Here is an 18,905-nt window from a genome sequence, read left to right on the forward strand (position 1 = left end):
GGGCCGGGCGCCCCGTTCCGCTGCAGCCGTCGTGCCGGTGCCGGCAGCCCCGCACCGGGATGGCTGGAGGCAGCGCACGCGAGCGCCCGCCCCGCCACCTCCACCCCGGCCTGTGTCCCTTTGCYTCAGCTTCTTCATTACGTGGCCTCATTACCAACATCTTGGTTGCAATTCTCGTACCTCCGAAACTAGCGTAATGTTCCTGTAATGCGGAAAACAGAATAGATCAGATACCTCCTAAATTGGCAGATCCCGGATTTCTCGCGACTGTGCTAATGTGTAATTCATTTATGCAAACTTACTGTCCATTAACATTTCCTGTAGAGCTCCATTAGCTTTAMTAATACATTAGCACCTTTGTGAGGCTTGATCAAATACTTAACGGGGGAAGAAAAACCCCGTCTCCGATTGCGCGGAGGAATTGAAATCTTGCCGGCTCGTTCGCCCCTGTCGCAAGTGCTCAGAGGGGCTGGGGATCCCTTGTAGAAGTGCCACGGCAATCCTGCGGGTTTCCCGCGTGCTGGGGAGGGTCGGGGTCCGAGGAAAAGGGCTCCCTGTGTGCGTTTCGGAGTTCTCTGTGCCTTCCTGTGAGGACCACCGAAATGCCTCTCGACTGCCTTCATTCTGGGCCTTTATGCATCCGCGCACGGTGACGACAAGGTCCGTGTACGGTGCCCGCGTTTGCCGTTTGGTCGGAGCCGTGGGGGCGCGCGAGCCCTTTCCTGRCCCCAGGCTGGCGTGCCTTGCTCTCGGCAATGGGCTGCCTTGTGCGCTGAGGTCGCCTGGCATCCGTGCGGCGCCTCAAGCTTGAGGCGCATTGGGGAAGGGCCAAGGGATGATGGATGGAGCCCTCCAAGCTGACGAGGTATTTTTTGTCGGACTAGATTTCAGAATAAGGAGATCTCTCTGTAAGATGCAATGCAAACGTGAGAAACCAAAACCAAGGCAAAGCCCAGCAGCACTGCCCAAAATGCAGCGCACTTGGCCAGGTGGGGCCTCTGGAAAATTAGGCCCAGAAGTGTCGTTGAGAATCGAAAGGGCTTCTACTTCAACTTTTTGAAGTGCTTTTGGGAATGTTACGGAAGCCGCCTAGATATTTGAGTGACCTGATCTCATGTGTTTAAAGGAAAAGCTGTAGGAATTGAGGCCTGCAAAGTGACCTACTTCACTCCGCTTTAGAGGCCGTGATTTGTGAGCAGTTCCGTGTGCGTGGCGCCTCAAAGGGAACGGCACGCATCGGGACACTTGTGCAGCTTCCCCGCCGCGTGCGGAGCTCCCCTCCTCCCGTGCTCGGCCAAAGCCGCCGAGGGCGCGGGGTCTGCGTGGGAGGCGAGCGCCTGCTGGCGCCGGCACGGCCTGCGGCCAGGGGCTGCCGCTCGCCCTGGGCGCAGCAACGCTTCCTCGGGGCCAGCCCGGCCGGGCGCGGGAGCGGGTCCTGCCCGGCATTGCCCCGCGCCGCGCCCAGGAAGCTACCGTGGCACAGCCTGGCCCTTTGTGCGCTCCCGAGATAAAGGCTGCCCTGCGAGCGTGAGCTGGGGCTTTGAAAAGAAGTCTCTGGGAAGAAGCGTCCCCTACTATGAATTAAAATCTCCCGGTAATGCTTTCTGTAAGCAAACAGAGTTTGACAAATGGTGCTGTGTACCCGCAGTAACAATAACACTTTCATGCTTGATTAATAGCCACCCCGGCCAATATATAACCCCGTGCAAAGGATGGGCACAATATGTTGCACGGTATTGGTGTGAAAATAGCTGTTCATTCGGGCTGGAGTTGCTTTCCCTTTGTGATTCAGATCATTCGAGAGGGATGGAAGAGCAGTAGGTTGAGTGTAATTTTAGAAAGGAAATGAAGCAACAAAATGCATTAAAATATCATTAAGGAATTGAATGGAACCAGACATTCTCGGAGACGTTTAAGCGCCGTGTTTGGGTACTTGGCTTTATCTTATTATGTGGTACTGGAAATGAAAGTGTGGAGGTCCTGTTCTGCCATTTTGTCTCTCTCGGTTTTGTTTTTTTTTGCTTGGGGGGATTTTTGGTTCTGATTAATTGTGCGCTGACTTTGGATGTCTACGAGCCTACCTGCGAAACGTGCACCCGGAGACTCTGCTAGGGCGTCTCTCCCTGTGCCAGGAGCCTTCCCTGCACCCAGTTACGGTGAGAAAGTCTCCTTGTACATATGCTGTCATACCTTCAGTAATCTTTATATTTCTGCGGAGTACAGATACTAATTGCAAAGTATGCAGCGAAGCGATGAACATCAACGTAATTTATCATCTGGAGATTTCTGAAAATGAATARATGAGTTGTTTTGTTCGGCGAGGTGTCGACCCTTTCGGGAACTTTCATTTAAAGCTTCTCTTCTTCTCTGTGTAAATACGAAAAGCGCCACAATCAGCCAAGTGCTCCGCTGTTTGATTTTCCGGGGCATTAGCCGCTCCTGTTCGTGCCGTGTCCCAGTTGGGTGCTCGCTGGCGAGCTCGCTAACAGGGCTGCCCGTGCGGAGCGCGGGGCTGCGCGGCGGGGAGGGCTGCCCTGCCCCGGCCGCCGGGGAGCTGCCCCGGGGAGCCCCGTCCCGGGGAGCCCTGCGCCGCGCCGCGCCCGGGCGGCACCTCGCCTCCATCCGCAGCGCCGGCCCGGCCGCCCCGGCGACGAGGAGCGGGAGTTGCGCCTGGTTGCTGGCGTGCCGTGTGGGCTGCCGGTCGGCGCCGGTGTCCTCGGGAAGGCCGGGACGCGCCGCGAGGCGCTCGCGCTCGCTGGCTGCCACGCACGCGGCCCTTCCTCGTAAGGCAGCCGGCCCCATTTGGGGGTAACGGTGGCACTTGTATAACAACCCGCGAAGAAACGGACGGCTTTTCTGACTTCCTTCTTACTAGTCCAGAATAGGTCACTTCCGAACTGCCTGTCTCGCACGTCAGTGCAGTAAGGCACAGAAGGGGTGGGAAGCCCAAGTTTCTCGCAGTTTCTCGCCGCTTGCGGAAGCAGGAGGCTGCAGGGCCGCCGCGGCCTCGCCTGCCTTCGTGGGCACTCGGCTCCACMAGGAAGCTCATCCAACGCACGGTGCTTTCCTAATAACTTCTTCAAATTGGTTGCTGCTGCCGTGTAACCTTTAGACTGCTGGTATTTAACCTTGTGTATCCCTCTCAGCCTTTGCATGAATTGCATGTAATAAAGGTGCCTTGTTAAGTCCCGAGGCTCGGGTGTTGTAAGGCGCTAGCACCAGGCACCGGGCCTCGGAGGAAGTGGCTGCCGGCTGCCGGGGGCAGTTGGCTGCCGGTGGAGCTGGGTGCGCAGCGCGGCAGGGCGATGCCGCCGCGGCCGCAGTCCCGGCGGGAACGGTCCGGGAGCCGCGCGCGTCCCGGCGGGAACGGCTCCCTGCGCGGCTGCCCCTTCCCCGAGGCTGCGAGAGGCAGCTGCACTGGGGATTAGTCTGTGGAGCGCGGCTGTGGCCGAGGCGTCTCAGGAGAGGATTTACTGGTGTGGCTTATTCCATTACTGGAAATTATGCGAGCTTAAATTGGTTAAAGCCTAACGTGGGTTTTTTTCTAATCTCTATTATTCCATAGGAAGCATGTTAATGAGTTAAACACAGTTAATAAAACGCAACAAGCCCATAGTTTTGCTAGCAGCTGCTCCCCAAGGAAATAGAAACATGTAAATTGTCTCAACCTTTACACACGCTGATTTTTTGGCCTGCCTTTATTCCTCACAGTTGAGTAAGTTCCTGAAAAATATATATGGCTTAATAGCATTTGTAGCATCGCATTGATTTTTGCCTTGATAACATTCTAGCTTCAGCCTAGATGCATTTTTACTCTGGGGTTCAGCTGTGGGAGGCAGCAAAGCTTTTTTCTTGGGGTTCTGTTTTCTCGGGGGTGGACGTTGCTGTTTTGGGCTGYTCTCACACCCTTCCTTCCTCCTTTCCTTCCTTCCCTCCCTCGCCACGGAGGGTGCCCGGAGCCGGAGCCGGAGCCGGCCGCCTCACGAGGAATGCAATAATTGCATTTGGTTAGCRAGCAGAGAGGAGCTTCGCTGGGGCCAACTGCCGCCTTGCGTGTTCAAACAAGTGCTAGCGCTGCCCGCGATTGCTTTCTGTGCTTCTAACAAGCGGCTCTTGTAAAGCCCAACGTATATTAATATGCTTGGGCGTAAAGTATTGTGGCACAGTAATATATGATACATGATAAAACATATCAATTCTGAGCGCCACAAATATCTGCGGTTTCACCTCAGCATGAAGGCAAATGAGTTCCTTTTAGCTTGAGTGAGCCCAGAGATAAAGCGCCGAGCAGCGGCCCGCGCGCCGCGGCGCCGGGAGCCTCCTATCTCTGCCTCCCATTTTGCTCTCGCTAATCAGTGTCGCCCGCAGAAAATGCCCAGTTCGCAGCGCGATTAGAGGGCTGCCCTAGGAGGGCAGGGGGAGAGCAGCGCCGGGGACGGCTCCTGCTTTGGGGTGCCTGCCAGTGCCGTTCCCTTTGACGAGGTGATTTACGGAGTGCTCTTTTTGTCCTGCAGATAAGCCTCAAGTGCGGGTGTCTCAGAACTACCCGGTGCAAGGCCTCACGAGAGAAGGGGAGCCCCTCGAATTGACGTGTGCAGCTTTCGGAAAGCCACAGTAAGTCTGCAAGCTGGGCGGGCTGGGCGGGCGGGCGCCGTCGGGCCACCTTGCTCTTGCAGAAGTGTCACGTGCCATTCCCTGCGGAGAAGGCAGAGTAGGACTAGGAGACACGATAGAGAGGGAGGCAGCAGCTTTCTGCACCTGAGCCCGGCTGCGCCCCGAAGGACCCTCCCTTGAATCTCCTTCGCCGCGGCACAGCCGGCGCTTCTGCAGCGGCGAGGAGAGCGCCGAGCGGCTGCCGCCAGCCCCGCGCCTCCCGCCCAGCAACGGCTCCGGGGGCGGCTGCCGGCACGGACCCTGCCAAGGCAGCGCCAGGACGCGGGCGGGCACGCGGCGCCGCGGAGCGCGCCCGAGACGTTGCGCGGTCGCTCCTGCCCTGCCACTGACCGCACCATTGCTCTCCTCTTTTTGGTGTGGCTTTTTTAATGAAGTGCAAGCTTGTTCCTCCTCCTCCTCTTGCCCTGCCCTCGAGGCTTTCTTAAATAGTTTCTTAACCTCGTGCATCGGGAAAGGACAAATCTTGACGAGGGAGGTTAGCTTTACCTCTGCATTTTCACCGTTTTTCTTGTCTGAGTTCTGTTGACTTTCTTAGACGCCTCCTTTTCCATTTGGATTTATGGCTGTCAGGTATTTACCTCCTCTCCGTTTTTATTTTCATCATGTTCGTATGATTTCTGCAAACATCCCTGAACAGTGTCAGTGTGCCCTTGGTAGCGCGCCCAGCCCGAAGAGCGGCCGCAGGAGAAGCGCGCACTCGAAGCCATCGGCTTTGACAGCTCTGCCTCTGGGGCACTGACAGCGAGGGGAGCTGCCGCTCACAAGCCAGGAGCCTCGTGACGCTGTCACCTGCCACCAGAGTGTCCTGCCTCAGCCAAATTACCGTGTTGATTGCTGCTTCCCCGCTCCTTCTCTTCAGCGCGTGGGCGAGTCCTGCCCCAGCCGTTAGAGGGGCGCTTGTACGCGCCCTGCTGAATTTCAGTTTAAGATCTGTTGCCTGCTCACACTCTGTCAGAGCCTCTTTGCCGGCTCTCCTCTCGCAGGTAGCTGCGCTGCCTGCCATTTGTAGCATGTGGCAATTTAATGAACAGGCTTCTTCGGCAGCCCCCTGCTCCCCGAGGCTAGGACTAAGACCTGCGCGTGTGAAATCAGAGGGACGCATCTGCCAGGCASTGGGGCGCGTCCCGCCACGGCGACGCTGCTCACGGCCCAGGGAGCTGCTCGTGCAGCTCGCCTCGCCTGCCTCTCTCAACCCCTAAGCGGWGGCGCGCGCCAGGAGGGGACTGTCTCCAGTTCCACTCCCCGAGCTGCACASGTTCCGTCAGCTCCTTGGCAGAGGTTTACCAGTGCCTGGGGTGACTCCTCGCTGAAAAGGGTTCCTCTGCAAAACATTGCAGGACAAACATTGTCACTAACAGCACAGAGAAAAATGAMAGAGCAGAGAGTAAAAACCTGGGTTTTGGTAGCAATGCACATATTTTCATTGCCTAAGGTGACACCAAAAAAAGAAAAATCCAGTCGATGAGAAAAGCGGGCAGATGCGGGACCGGCCGCTTTCAGAGCAGCCTGTGCAAGGCACGTCCCTGGGGAGAGGGCTGCTGTGCAGCGGGCAGCACCTGACAGCTCTGGCAGCACTCATAGCTCTCCGAGAGCCTTTGCCGGGAGCATCAGACACCTTTTAGCAGTGTCGAGGCTGAAAGGACATTCCGGTCGTCACCTCCAGCGTCCTCGGCCCGTGTGCCCAGGGCAGCCTGTTTGTCCCCCCTGCTCCCCGGGGGCGCGGCGGCAGAACCAAGGCACCGCCCGGCCGCTGTTTTCCTTCCCAGCTAGAGCAAATCGTGCTCCCTCCTCTCCCTCCCCAAATCCCGGCACCACGACACTGGTTTTGGTTGCATTAGCACGAGGCTGCAGGAAGCGCGCTGCCAGTTGGAGAAAGAGGGCAGGGAGACGAGAAAAGCCTTCCTGTTCCCGGCAGCTGAAATGGCATTAATGAGCAGCAGCCCAGCCGGAGGTAAATCGCTCCGGCACGTCTCCCCGGGAAGTGGGTCAAGCCTGATGCCAATGTGCCTGTTCTGTCCCACGCTGTGCAGATCTGCGCTCAGAGCACCGCGCGCATGCATGTTTAGCCCGCAGATCTTAAAGATTGCAGGTTTACCGGTTGAGTACATGCTTCACCACTAATGACCTTTCTTCCTGCTTGCACTAGTGCTTTCGGAAAGCGTAAGGGCTGCATACGGTTTCCAGTTGGGTTAAAATGCATTTAAATGCCGAGGAAGCCCAAGAGCATCGGGGCTTGAGTAGTGCAAAAGTATGTGTTATTCCTTTACAGTTTTTCTTGGTTTGGGCTTTCTGTCTGTGGATGAACTGTTGAAGATGCCATCGTTACCGTAGGAAAATAGTAATGTGACTGTTTCTTTTTCTCCCTCCTCTGTAGGCCTACGGACATGAGGTGGTTAAGAGTAGATGATGAGATGCCTCAACACGTTGTAGTGTCTGGTTCAAACCTTCTCATTAGTAACCTAAACAAAACAGATAATGGTACATACCGCTGTGAGGCTTCAAACGCGGTGGGGAAATCACATGCGGATTACATGCTGTTTGTATACGGTACGTGAGAAAAACCACCGTTCTTCTAGACTCCTTTCCCCCTGATTGCTGCATCCCGCTCTCTCAAAGCTTTCCAGGAGGCTCCCCTTCGCAGGGCGCTGCGGCAGCCCCAGCCCCGCGCCGTCCCGGGGAGGGGGCCGGGCTGCGCGGCGTTGCGCGGCTCGCGGCGCCGCCGCCCTCCGCGAGCGGCACCTCGAGGGCAGCCCGCGGCGCTCGGGGCCCCTCGCCCGCCCTGCGGCAGCGCTCCCCTTGGCGTGTTCCCCTGGGGTTTCCTCCCCGCCCTCCCTAGCACCGGCAGCAGTGGCAGGGGGTTGTTTACTCGGGGCCTCTATTAGCAAGGTAAATTACTGAAGAATCAGCCGGCCTGCTCGGATAATTACAAAGCAGTAAATAATCGGGAGGAATGAGATGTCTTAAGCCTATCTTTGGCTGCTGAGCAGACACTAAAACATGTCTCGGCATCTTTTTAAGTGCTATTAAGTACCTACTTTAATTCTTCAGTTCCTCTGCATTATTTTACCATCGCTTTAAACCTCGCTGTGCTCTTGTCACAGAGGTCTCGCACATAATGGAGATTCAGTGGGCACTTGAAGAGTGATCCCCCCGTGTAATTGTGAATAATTCCCCTGGGTRCGTGCCTCAAAACGTTCCCGGGAGCAGCCTTGCTTCCCGGCTGGGCTGCGCCGGGGCTCGGCGCTGGGTGCTGCCTCGCGCGCAGGCCGCCCGGAGCCGGCTCCGGAGCAGCAGCCCGGAGGTGCTCCGCGGGGCCAGGTCCCCTGCGCCGCTCCCTGGCACCTGGCCCGGTGCCCGCTGCTCCCGCAGCCACCCGCACCCCACCAGTTCGGGGCTCCTTTTGGAAACAGGGCCAAGGAGCAAAGCGGGCGTCGGAGCCGGCGTTTGAGACCCACCGTGCAGGGTGGTGCCCTGCAGCACTGGAGCAGCCTTCTAGTGGCGCTAGCCCCAGAGGACTCCCCTTCGCGTAATGGAAAGCGAGGCTTTGAGATGGAGTAATTCATATGCTCGTGCTATTACAGTTGTTTAATTCCTAGCTATGTTTAGAGAAGCAGCTAACGCAGCAGAGAAACTATAAATCACTTGGAGGGGATGGGAAACCAAGGGCTCCACGCGAGACTGGAATTACAGGCGGCCACTGGAGTAAAGCAGTTGCAGAAGAGCAGGGCGGGTTTCTGCTCGTTGCTTTCATTCCTTGCCTACTTTAACGCACCTGTTCTGTTTCAGGGGAATGCTAAATTAAACCTCGCCAGTGGCAAATGAGCTGGTTAGGCCAGTTCGCACAAGGCTTGSGGGCAGCCACCCCGAGGACGTGGCCCAGGTGCGTGGCCCAGGTGCGTCTGCTCCTGCAGACAGCYGTGACTCAGCGGGCCCTGGGGCCCGGCTCCAGTCTGACCTCTACGTGGGGTCTATRTAAACCCTTAGAGCTGCTCTGTGCTCACACGCCTGCTAATTGTTCCGCATTTGGGATGTGGACGAGAGCTAGAGTGTGCACGAATTAGGCAGCACTTCTCCCCTTCGGGGTTAAATGCGCAGGCGAGCGCGGGGGAGGATGGTCCCGTAAAGGTAATCCGCGCTCCCCAGGCGCCCGCGCGGGCTCTGCTGCCGGGCTGCGCTGCAGGCGCCTGGGCACGGCGGGCAGCTCAGCTCCGCGGGTCTGCCGGGAGGGCCCGGCTGGCTCACCTCCCCCGTGCCCTGCGGCAAAGAGCCSGCTGCCCTGGCAGGCCTGCGCCCTCGGGCGCGCGGGCGGGCCTCCCTAGGCTCCCTTAGAGCACGCACGAGCCCGGCCGCTGCGGGCAGCTCGGCCCGCAGCGGGGCAGCGCCCACGGGCGAGGACGGGCGCCTCGGTGCCGCGCTCGAGCAGTGGCCGCGGGTCCCACGCACCGAGGCCGCGCGGAGCACGCGGCTGCGGCAGGTAGCACAAGGGCACGTGTGGTAATTAGGGAATCCGGGGGCTCGCCTGGAGATAAAAGAGAAGCAGATGGGTTAGTGATGAAAAGTTGACAGACTTTAGAGGAAATTTGAAATCAAAAGCCCAAGAACTGTTTCATGCTCCATTATTGCAGAATGAGCCCTTAGTTCAAAGCCTTCCTGACTACTTAACGCATTCAGTTTGATCATTTGGACACTGATATATGTGTTTTCTTTTCCATCTCCTCACGTCTCCCCTCTCCYGCTCAGTAGTTCGGATGAGGATGTGCCCCTGTACGTAACATAAAGGCTGTGAAGAGAGTGGCAGTGCTGGAGTTTGAGCAGGTCAAGCCTTCTGCAGAGATRCTCGCTCGCTCCAGAGAACTGCCTCCCTCTGGGCGCTTTCCGCTGCGGCTGCTCGCTTAGCAAGAGCTGCCGCGTGGAACTGGTCAGAAACGTAGGGGCTCCTCTTTAGGGAAAGATGGTGGTGAAATTTCCCCTGCCTCGAAATGGATATTTGGTAACGACATTCTCGTTGCTTTTTATTTATTGCTATCGTAGAAGTAGCTCTTCRCATCCTGCTGACGCACGCTCATCGAGGAAAAACAGCGTAAAGTAGACAGCCCTGGCAAAAAAGGGGGAGGGATTCCTGTGCTGTGGAGACTTAGCTGTTAGGCAGAGCAGGGCCCCGCGCAGCAGCTCCCACCTGGCCGCTCCGGCGGCTCTGCGGCCACGCGAGGAAGCGCCAGTGTCTGTCTCTGTACATGCACCGCTGCCTTTTGTCCTTCCTCGTCACGGGACGCGTGCCCTTGATTTGCCTCACGGCTCTCCCATTCCATCTCTCTCTCTCCCATTGACTAATTAACGCTGGGCTTGGTTCCTTTGGTTTCCTTTCAGTGTTTGGTTTGAGCACGGCAGAGGGGCCCGGGGCCGCGCTGGCGCCGGTGCCGGGCTCCCCCCGCGGGACGGGGCTCGGCACAGGCTGCAGCTGCGGGGCGGCCGGCCGGCTTGCTGCTCGCTGAGGCCGGCCGGGCAGCGCCCCTGCTCCCGCAGGGCGAGAGGCTGCCCGGGGCCGCCGCTGCCGCTGCTGCTCAGTGTCCGCGTTTTTCTCTGCTCATTATTGATCGCTGTTGTGTTCTGCTTGGTTTTTCTTAATTTGCTTTTTTGTTATTTTCCTTTTTATATTTTATCCAGATCCCCCCACAACTATCCCTCCTCCCACAACAACCACCACCACTACCACCACCATCCCTACCACCATCACAGGTACGGTACCTTCATAACCATTGGAAATGTCCTGATTGCCTGTTGTCTTTCTGTGTATATAAGTYGAGCTTGAAGCCTGGGGAAAAACAAGCACCAAATCAGGGGAGTTTTTTCCCCCAGTGCACCCCCTGTTCTGCCCGAGCCCGGTTGTGGCAGTCCAGCAAGTTGGATCGTCCTGACTGCACGGGCTTCTGAAACATGGCAATAGCCGTGTCAGAACACGCCGTTAATGCAGTTACTGGTGGCGAGGGTTGGGTGCTTGAAATGACGGCTCTGAACAGCCCGAAAACTCATTTGATGTGGCGAGGGGGGCGCAAATTTCATTCTCAACCCCATCAGCAGCAATTTTTGCGCAGTTTATCCTTGGAAGCGTGAGGTTTGGTCTTTAGTAATTGACTCCACCCTGCTCTGACTGTAGATGCTTATCCTCATACATGGATGTTTGCTCTCTTTTCTTTTTTTTTTTTTTTTTTTTTGAATTCCTATAATGGGTTGCCCAGCTCACTTTGAGAGAAGGGAATTCCCGCAGCCCTTTTGCTGTGAGGCTGCGAGGTCTGCAGGGCCCCTTCGGAGGCGCTGGCTCGGAGGCCTTGGCGGCTCCCCCTGAGCTCAGGCAGCCTGAGCCAAGCTGGACCAAAGGCCTCCGCCGCGGAGGCCGAGGGGCGGCCAGGCCGCCTCCTGCTCTGCACCCTCGCGCCTCCGTGCTGCGCCTGCCGCTCTCCCCGCCCCGCAGGAAGGCCTTCCTGCTTTCCCTCTCATCACTCCCATTGCCATCTTCTGCTCGTTTCTGTTTCTGCTGCTGCTTTTGGTTTTGCTGCTTTCATTTATTGATTTATTTATTTCATTTATTTCATGTTGGAGGTAGAGCTGAGACAAACTGAAGGCACAAATGGGCCACTGAGTATCTARTAGCCTCCCGTGTATGGTTGCTCTACGCCATGCCCTCTCGACGAATAGGCTACGTTTTGTTGTGGGGCCTCTGCTCAGCTGATTCTGCCTGTGCTCGGCTTGGGGGGTCCTGTGCCTTTTTTCCCTCTGAGGCTGCAGCAGCAGATGGGGCGCTGCTAGCACGGACAAGCCCTTGAAGCCTTTTCCCCCGACGTGCCTTACTCCGCGCTTGCTGTTCTGTCCTCCATGGGCCATCGTGCTGTCCAGGTTTGCCATTTTGTGTCTTCCTCCTTCCAGGTGGTCACTCCTGTACTGAAGTGCCGGCAGCCCAGCCCCGGGCCGGGGGCGCTCGGCGCTGAACGTCTTCCCCGTGTGTGATGTGCTCCTTTTGTTTCAGTTCTCTGTTTGTTATCTCTTAACCAGCCTTTGTTTCAGAGTAGGTTGGAAGCTTGCAGCTTGCCSGTTCAAAGTCTCCCTCCGCCGCGCCGCTCGCTGCCGTGCGCCTCGGGGTAACCCGGCCCCCACGGCTGCCTYTGGGTTTGCGATAACTGATTAACGTTTCCAGCGCGCTGATGCGAGCCGAAGGAGGACCGTGCCTTGGTGCTCGTGGCGCTGCCCGCTGCCGTAGCCACCGTCCTTGTCCCGGCAGGGCCGGGGTGAAGGTGTGTGCCAGGCTCAGCTGCCCCTCGGGCGCTGCGTGCTGAGCGGCAGTGACGGCCGCTGCCGCCTGCTCCGCGAGTGCGTTCTAGCCCTCCTCGCAGCAGCTCTCTGGCTTGTCCTGAACCTGCCTCCRTCCCAGCCGTTGAACCTGGGTGCCTCGGTTTTCGTAGCGGACCCAGCAGCGTTCCTGCTGTGCCAGTTGAGCCTGTTTCCGCTCGAGGAGCTGCCTCGGCGCCCTCGTCACTACAGGTAAAGCAAGGGGCTGCCTGAGCGCGTAGCTCTGGCTGGAGCGGCCGCTCCAAAAGTCCTTCCGCAGACGTTTGCGGGTGGGCGGGCGGACACGGACAGACCCTAGCGCTCGGCTTCGCGCCGTTTCCCCCGTGCCCGGTGTCGCTGGCGCTGCCCAGCGCGCCCGACCTGCTGCCCTCCCTTAGGAGAGGTGGCGCGTTCACATCCTGACCCCGCWGGACACGTGTGGCTCCCAGGGCGCCTTGGGACACCCGTGGGGATCGCGGGCTGGCCCTAGGCACGGCGGCTATCGGCGTGGCGTTCCCGCGCGCCGGAGGGAGGCATCACCGTCTAGTGACTCCCATGCCAGGACGTTTGTGTTCATTGGGACCAAATCCCTGCTCCTYGCTTGCTGTCCCACTGGGCTTAGTGCCTTCTGGCTCCTGAGAAGCCTTGACCCCGTGCTGATGAAGGTCTTTCWGGAACTGAGGCCCTTCTGATATAAATTTATTTCCAGCGATTTCTTCTTGATAACTTTCCATCAGAATGAGCCCTTTCCTCAAATAGGGGATGAGGCCGCCCATTTCCGAGGTGGCTGCAAGCATGAATAAATTGCAGAAAAGACTGCAGGCACAGACAGCGGTTCACCGCCGSGCAGTCCTTAAGTCCTTTCCGTGGCGGGCACAGTGGGGGAGTGGGACGCGCGTGGCCAGAGCGCTGCTCTCGCGCCTCGTGTCTCGTGAGCGGTGGCAGATCTGCGGCCCCGAGCCGCTGGCCCCGTGGCTGCGGACGGGAAGCCACGGGCCGCGTTCCCGCTCCCCCGCTGCCTTTCTCTGTTGCCTTTGAAGTGCTGAGGAGGGCAGAAATGTAATGAAGAAGTAGCGGTTTTCCCTGATAGCAGCAGTTACGGTTCGTGGTTTGCAGGAGGAAGGTTTGTTAACAAGAAACTGTAAGAGAAATTTATTATTCTCCTTCCTGACACTGAGTTAACGCTGGATCCTCGTGACGGGTGGCCTTGTGTGTCGGGCCCGCACGTTCGGTGTGCTTTTCTGTGTGAGGAACAGCCGGGGCTTGGCCGCGCTCCTCTGTGTGTGCGTTTGTGCCGTGTGTTGGGGAGCAGCGCCGCGGCCGTCTGCGCCGCGCTAGGATGGGCGGCCCAGCGCGGGACGCTTCCCTGCCCGTAGTCGCGTTGGAAGGCCGGCTCTGTGCTGACACCCGCAGATGGCACTTGGCCGCTCTTTGCACTGGCCGCTAGCCTTGTGTGCAAGCGTGGGGCGAGCTGCTGCCGCCGCCGCAGGGCCCACGGARGGGCCAGCCCCACGCCGGGGCCAGGACCTGGCCGCCCGTCTTCCGCCCGGAGACTTGGGGCCGGCGACGTGAAGAAATCTGCCACCCGCTTTAACCTCTCGATCGTGGGAGTCGTGTTCCCAGTCCGCACAGAATGCCTTGCCGCTAATGAGGGAATTAGCGCTAGGGCACAACTTGGAGCAGAAGGGCTGCCAGGGCCGCCTTAGCAAATCCCCCTCTTTGATGGGAGCTATTGTGCTCTTGCAAGCAGCTCTGCACGTATTTATCTCATCCTGAAGGTTGCACTCGTGGAATTTAACATTTGCTCCTCCTGCCGCAGATTAAAGGTTATAGAACAACCCGTTTTCAATCTGGGTTTCTGCAGAGACCAGGCAATCTGCTGAACGTACCTCGATGGCCAAGCCTGACAAATGGAGAGCAAAATTGTTTCCTGCTTGTGGCCTGCAGTGATTAATCCGTGCTTACCAGCTCTTGCTGCTCACAAAAGCTTCAGCAGCAACCCGCAGCAAGCGGCAGAACTCACCGCGGGCTGTCGGTGGCGGAGGGGCTGGGAGGTGAAGGAAATTAGGTCGAATTAACGTAAGCTCTGGGATGAGGAGGCAGAGGCGCCTGCGAAGCCTCCGAGGCGATGGGGAACTTAACCCTTGCCGTCCCCAGCGTGACGGGCTGCTCGTCCGCTGCGTCCTGGTGGGCGCGTGGGCGCGCTGCCCGGCTCCGTGCCCAGGTGGGTGCTTCAGCGCGGTGCTGCGCACGGAGCCCGCGGCCGGGAAAGCTAACGTGCCCTTCTTTTCCAGGAGACGGGAAAGCTGCGCGGTGGCGGACTTCCCAAACAGCACGCCCCTTAAAGCTTTTCCTCTGTCACTGCTGCTTTGCCTCAGTGCAGGTGCTGGTAAAGGTTTCCTGCGTGGCACTGGCTCTTTTTCCTCTGTCCCCCAACTGCATTGGTATTCCGAGCACCCTTTGGCGTTTCGGCTGTTATCACTGGCAAAAACCCTCTTTCCCTCCCCCTGCCTTTTTTTTTTTTTTTTTTTTTTTTATCAGTGCGAATTGTCCTTGTGGCTTTGTTCATTAAGATGTGCGATGCGATACGGCAGAGCAAACTGCATAATGCGAATTACCCCAGGGGCCTCCCTTGAAAGGCGGGTTTCGGGCAGCTGCTGTTTCCTGGGAGCTGGAGGCGCTTGCCGACAACAAAGCGCTCCCCTTTGGCCGTGATCCCGAGCGGAGCAGCTTTCGCGGACCCTTGGAAGCGCTGTCTGGCTGCCTCCCGGCCTAGCCTAGCACACCCACCCTCCCACCCTGCTATCTGGAGAGCTGCTCGTATGCGCACATTTGCATTTATTCCACTTTYTCTCTGCAGCTACAGTTTGCTGGTGCCTTGGCAACAGGTTCAGCGGAGGCCGGGGGGGCATGGCCCGCACATACCTTGCCTGGCCGTTCGGCTGCGTGCTGCTCATTGCCTTGCTTTGCACATGACAGATTCTTCAAGGACCCCCGCTGTCCATCTGGAAACGGAACCGGTGCCAAGTTGGCACTTGGCACCCTTGCGTGGCTTCAAAGCAATTGCCGGCCGTGTTTTAAAGTCGACGTAGCCTTTGAAGTGTACACGGAGTAGCAGATGAGCGGCTTTAGGAGAGCTAGTGTGGCAAGGAGCTGCTCCCAAGCAGGAACTGCGAAGCGAAGCCGCGCCTGAAAGGGCGGTGTCGGCAGAGCCGCGTGCCAGGTGAGCTCAGCTCGTGGCCTTGCGGCCTCCCTGGGCCTGGCTGAGCAGGGCAGAGTTCTTCCCTGCCTCCTGCAGAGAGACCGCGTAGCTGCCGAGTTCCTCTGGGTCGTAAAGAAACGTGTCCGTCTGTGTCCTGAGCTCCCCGAGTAATCGTGAGGCGTGCAAAACGGAGGGCTCACAAGAAACGGTGTAGCATGCTTTCAAAGTAGGAGGCACGTGCCAGAAAACTTCCTTAAAATGGTCAGAACGAAGGCTTTACTCCCCGCAGAAGTTTGTTCTTTCCCGGTTGCAGCTGCTTGTGTGACAAGCTGCAGTTGCATGGGATTTATTCCCACAGTCATCCAAAAAGGTGGTGGGTGGGACAAATGCAATAAAAATCATTCTTTGCGCAAATTACCTTGCAGGAGGTTTGTAGGAGGAGAAGAGGCCGTGCAGGGGGTGCTGGAGTACGTGTGTGCTGCAGGAGYGGTGGGCTCTGCCTCTGCTGAGGGCCGGGCGCCGAGGCTCGCTGCGGTGCTGCTGGCCTGGCCGCGTGCAGCCCCGGCAGCACCGCTGTCCTCGGGGCGCCCTCGCCCCTTTGCAGTCCTCGGAGCGCAGCGGCAGGAACCTGCCGTTCACGCTGCGGAGCGCTCAGCGGGAGGCTGCTGTCAGGRCAAGGACCTTAAGGACTCCGTGCTTGCCCTGGTCTGCAAGTAGGAAAGTGTGGAGAAGAGGGGAGCTCCCCAAACCAGTTACCAGAATGGCTTTGGTGTCCCGTTAAGAAAGCASTGCATTAAGTGGATAGGTATATTACCTTCTTAAATGAAATGTGCTTTGCCATTCTGGTGATGAGGTGCTGTTCTAAGGCTCTACCGTAGCGATGAATCGGTAAGTGCCGCTGTATCCGTGTGTTTTTGTAAGGCAGGAGAGCGGCAGCTCACCGCAGGAAGGAAAGAAGCAAGTTGACAATTTTAACGTTGCTACTAGGGTTGGAATKTTCCTCTCTAGTCTCGTTGGGCTTGAGATTGAGAGCTAAGTTATGGATCAGTTTAAAAGGCCGAGTCCTTCGCGCTCAACAAACGCTTTTAGGTTGGAGAGAATCCGAAGGAAAAGGACTTAAGGCATCGCTCTGGAACTTGTAACTGAAGTCTTAGGCTGATGCCTTTGTGAAGTTGTTTTTTTTAATGTATTGTAAGTGTACAACAATTYTCATACATCTGTAATTGTAGCCCTCAATGCTGCCAGAGCGTTCTTGTTTGGCAGAGCGTTTGGCACTGGGTGTCGGTGCCAGCCCGGGCCGGGTCAAGGTTGGTGGAGTCAGAGCACGTGCTCTCTTGCCGCTGTGCGCTTGAGAAGCGAGGGCGGCGGCAGTTTCCTCCCGGAGTCGGGGACAGAAACCCCGTGCCGGGGCTCCTGCCTTTCTGGTGTGACTTGGGAGGYTGGCCGGGTGGGTTAGGCGCCTCCGGACGGGGGTCGCGACGCTGGCTGCTGTGGGGCAGGGACGCGGCTCCGTGCGTGGATMCCAGCGGTGGCGGAGGTGATGATGAGGGTGGCGATGAAGGCGCTTGCCCGTGCGCTCGTTCCTGTCCCACCGGGGCGGCCGCGGCCGTTCCCCTCTCCGTGGCGCAGCGAGCGAGCGCTGTGGCAGCGTGTGTGTGTGTGTGTGTGTTTGTGGTGGGCACCCCGGCTCTCCCGCACGTCTTTTAACGCGAGCTTCTTCCTCCTCGGCGCGCTGCGCGCACACASTGCTGCTCCTCACGGAAGACGCTGGGGTTGAGATGGACCTCCACAGAGCTCACCCTAATCTTTAACTGGTCTGTGTTTCCTCTTGCAACCATCCAAGCCATTTGCTAATCATAACTTTGTCATTCCAGCTGCAGCCAACATGTTGTTTGACTTGGATATTTGTTCGCACTTACAACTGCTTGAGAACTTTATTTTGTGTAACCTGTCGGTCTCTGTCCCCAGATGGGGAAGCGAGATGCACTGTCCAGTTTGCACTGTTTCTTGACTAATATCTCTTCCAGCACGTGAATGCAAGTTTGCTTTCAGCAGATTCTCTATGCAGTGTAAAAGCTGACATAACTTTTTTGTTTCAGGAAGACAGTAAATTGAGACTATGTATAGGTGCCGAGGTGCTACCTCAGGACTTGCACTCAGTTGATAACTCTTGCCGAGCACGAGTCCCCCGTGCCTTCACCACCATTTTCCCCCCTCACCATTTGCTTGGTTGAAACGAGGCGTTGTTGCGGTGCTGCTGCTCCCAAAGAGAAGGAAGGCACGAGCAGAGCAGCAGGTGCCWCGCTCCTTCCCCCTTGGCTTTTGGAAGGCTTCCCTTGCTGCCGGCACCAGGGCTCCCAGCAGGCCGATTTCAGAACGTGTTAGAGGGGAGTGCCCCGATGAGAGCAGGAGACGTTGGCAGTGGGAGCAGACGAATGACGCCTTGCTAATCTGCTATGCAGATTTTAGTGCAGCTCGCTAGGTTGCTCGGGGCTTGTTTATGTGGATGTGGGGAGCACGCAGCCCGTGTTGCGGATGCCCGCGGCGAATGCGGGGCTCCCCGGGGCGAGCAGAGGTGCGGGACGCTGCGCGGTGCCCCCGCGTGCCTGCAGCCCGTGGGGAGCTGCAGGGCTGCGCAGGGGCCAGCCCGCTCGGGCGCGTGCCCCGGGCAGGGCGCTGTTCACAGCACAGGGCACGGCCGGGGAGTCCACCTGCCGCTAGGCTAGTCGGCCTCGGAGACCCTGGGAACGCAGGGGGTTGGACCAGCCGTTGGTAGAGAGCAGCTGGAGGATGCGGCAGGCTGCCGTGCTCTGTGCCCGGCGGTGCCCAGCGCGCGGAGCGCTGCAGCCTCTCGGCGGTGCCAGGGCGCCCAGCCTCCAGCCGCCGCAGCCTGCGGCTCCCGCGGGTGCCTTCACCCGAGCGCGCAGCTCAGCACAGGCAGAGCAGGGGCCGGACCCGAGGCGGGGTTTTGAGCAGAGGGACTGCGGGGAGCTGCTGGCCCTGTCCCTGGAGGAGCCGGGCGCGGGCAGAGGCCGCCCGCGAGCCCCGTCCATCCGCCCGCGCGGTGCCGCGTCCCGAGGCAGGAGCCCGGCCCTGCCCGCCCGCCTCGGGGTCCGCAGTGGGACACGGCTCCGTGCGCGAGCCCCGCGSAGCGCCCCGGCCCCGCAGCAGATCCCGAGGGAACGTCCCGGGAAGGCAGCACCTCAGTGCRGAGAGGCTCCCTCGCCAGGGCGGCCGCTCCGGAGCTGCTCCTGCGCCCCTGCCGGCAGCTCCCGCGTTGGGCGCGTGCCCCGGCCCTGCCGCCTCGCGCTCCCCCAGCTCTGCCCCCACCACAACTTGCTCCGCTGCCAAGGCTCCTGGGCAAAACGCAAAATTTACTGTTTTCCTCAGGCTTATAGCTTTTGAACTCGAGGCATGTCTTCTAAACAGTGCAACTCACTTCAAATGCTTTTTGCCTTTCATTTTATTATTGCTTGTCACGCAATGTTCTTTGAAAGCTTGCTCATATATTATCTGTTCCATTTTTTCCATTTTCCCTTTTTTTGCATGCTGTTCCTCCTGTTTCTTCCCTTCCTCCAATCCTCTGTTCCCGTGTGTAGACACAACGGCGACGACAGAACCGGCAGTTCACGGTTGGTATCACATTCCTGTTTATCTTATTTCTCAGCACTGCTGAGTGGCAAGACAAGCCTGGGAAGGGGAACAAAAA

At 58.3% G+C, this 18,905-nt stretch overlaps 1 protein-coding gene across 1 annotated transcript in view; it reads left to right on the plus strand.

Annotated features, from left to right (window-relative positions):
- CADM1 (cell adhesion molecule 1) overlaps positions 1-18,905 on the plus strand; it is a 42,951-nt gene that overhangs the window by 9,311 nt on the left and 14,735 nt on the right. Inside the window, exons 6-9 of the mRNA XM_026040298.1 lie at positions 4,515-4,614; positions 7,049-7,221; positions 10,339-10,410; positions 18,796-18,828. Coding sequence (XP_025896083.1) covers positions 4,515-4,614; positions 7,049-7,221; positions 10,339-10,410; positions 18,796-18,828 — 378 coding nt within the window. The remainder of the gene's footprint in view (positions 1-4,514; positions 4,615-7,048; positions 7,222-10,338; positions 10,411-18,795; positions 18,829-18,905) is intronic.

Source organism: Nothoprocta perdicaria, unplaced genomic scaffold, assembly GCF_003342845.1.
Source record: "Nothoprocta perdicaria isolate Ctin4 unplaced genomic scaffold, notPer1 scaffold_252, whole genome shotgun sequence".
Lineage (NCBI taxonomy): Eukaryota > Metazoa > Chordata > Aves > Tinamiformes > Tinamidae > Nothoprocta > Nothoprocta perdicaria.